The sequence below is a fragment of the Symphodus melops genome (assembly GCF_947650265.1).
Source record: "Symphodus melops genome assembly, contig: scaffold_465, whole genome shotgun sequence".
NCBI lineage: Eukaryota > Metazoa > Chordata > Actinopteri > Labriformes > Labridae > Symphodus > Symphodus melops.
This window is the reverse complement of record NW_027636524.1, coordinates 6,185-7,500: the sequence shown is the minus strand read 5'-3', so window position 1 is coordinate 7,500 and position 1,316 is coordinate 6,185. Positions and strand designations below refer to the sequence as shown.

Sequence of the window (1,316 nt, the reverse complement as noted above, 5' to 3'; positions counted from 1 at the left end):
TGAAGGAAGCTGCAGGTCTTCGTGTCGTGTGAAGGTTTCTGACTGTTCTCCGTGTGCGTTCAGATCGTGGGCGATGCAGTCGGTTGGGGGTTTGTGGTGCGGGGGAGCATGCCGTGTCACATCCAGGCCGTGGAGCCCTGCGGCCCAGCTGATGCTGCTGGGATGAAGGTAGGCATCATGGGAAATGGAGTTGTTTAACTGAAGGCAGTGAGATGATCTTCCACAGCAGGTTTTGCAGACAGCTGAATAAAGCTAAGCTGGGAACCTTCTGTTTTTGGAACAGCGGGGACATCTACTGGCCATTAAGGGAACTGCGGGGGATTTTAAAATCATTTGATGGAGACGTCTGGATGGTTCACGTTTAGTAACTCAGTGCACTTGACTAACTGTCTCGTCGTGTCTCTGTCTCTGAAGGTTCGTCAGTTTGTGGTTTCGGTCAACGGGATGAATGTTCTTCATCTGGACTACCGGACCGTCAGCCACCTGATCCTGACCGGCCCGAGGACCGTGGTGATGGAGGTGATGGAGGAGACGCAAAACTGAGCGATGGAAGAGCTTCTGATGGACGGGCTCAGGAGAACTGTCCTGTCCCGTGTCTCCTGAAATATAAACACTGGAAGAGGGACCCTTGTTAGGAAGTACACGAGGAACATCCTGTTTCTACACGGAGGCTGTGGAATGATGTTCACATCCTCAGAAACGTTGGCTCCAGTCTGACGGGGTTGAAGTTGGACATGTCTCTTAGAGAAGGGCCCGTGTACTCAGACTGTGACGTTATGATTGTGTAGCCTCACTCCACGCCTGATTGACTGAAGGATTGTGCAGATTTAAAAGTTGTGCAAACAAGACAAAAAGTCACCATCTAATGGCTGCAGGGCAAACAGCATGTGGTGCTCTCATTGTGTGGATTTAATGGAATGCAGATAAGTACCATTAGAAGGTCCAGTTCATAAACACTTGCAGCTCTGCAGGGTTAGAGTCTTTAGCTCCACCTCGATGTGACTTCAACATAAATGATCTGTAGGCTGAATTAAACACAAACACACTTGGGCTGTATGCTTACTCCTCTGGTTAAAGGCTTCATTGTCCAGGGTCGACCCTGTGGACAGTCTGGGACACTGAGCAGGACAGGGAGTCTTTTCTTATCAGCTGGCTCAATCCTTGAATGATAAACGGTCGCATCTCCCCCCCTCCTCTCACACAGGTCAGCATGTGGTGGACACTGTAGCTTCAGTGTTTAGCCAGCTCTGCATGTGGTGGACACTGTAGCTTCAGTGTTTAGCCAGCTCTGCATGTGGTGGACACTGTAGCTTCAG

At 50.2% G+C, this 1,316-nt stretch overlaps 1 protein-coding gene across 1 annotated transcript in view; it reads left to right on the top strand.

Moving 5' to 3' along the window:
• LOC306819396 (DEP domain-containing mTOR-interacting protein-like) overlaps positions 1 to 1,029 on the top strand; it is a 2,923-nt gene extending 1,894 nt beyond the window's left edge. The window contains exons 4-5 of the mRNA XM_079373192.1: positions 64 to 168; positions 415 to 1,029. Of these exons, the coding sequence (XP_079229318.1) occupies positions 64 to 168; positions 415 to 543 (234 nt within the window). The 3' untranslated portion in view covers positions 544 to 1,029. The remainder of the gene's footprint in view (positions 1 to 63; positions 169 to 414) is intronic.
• Positions 1,030 to 1,316: the final 287 nt, after the last annotated feature.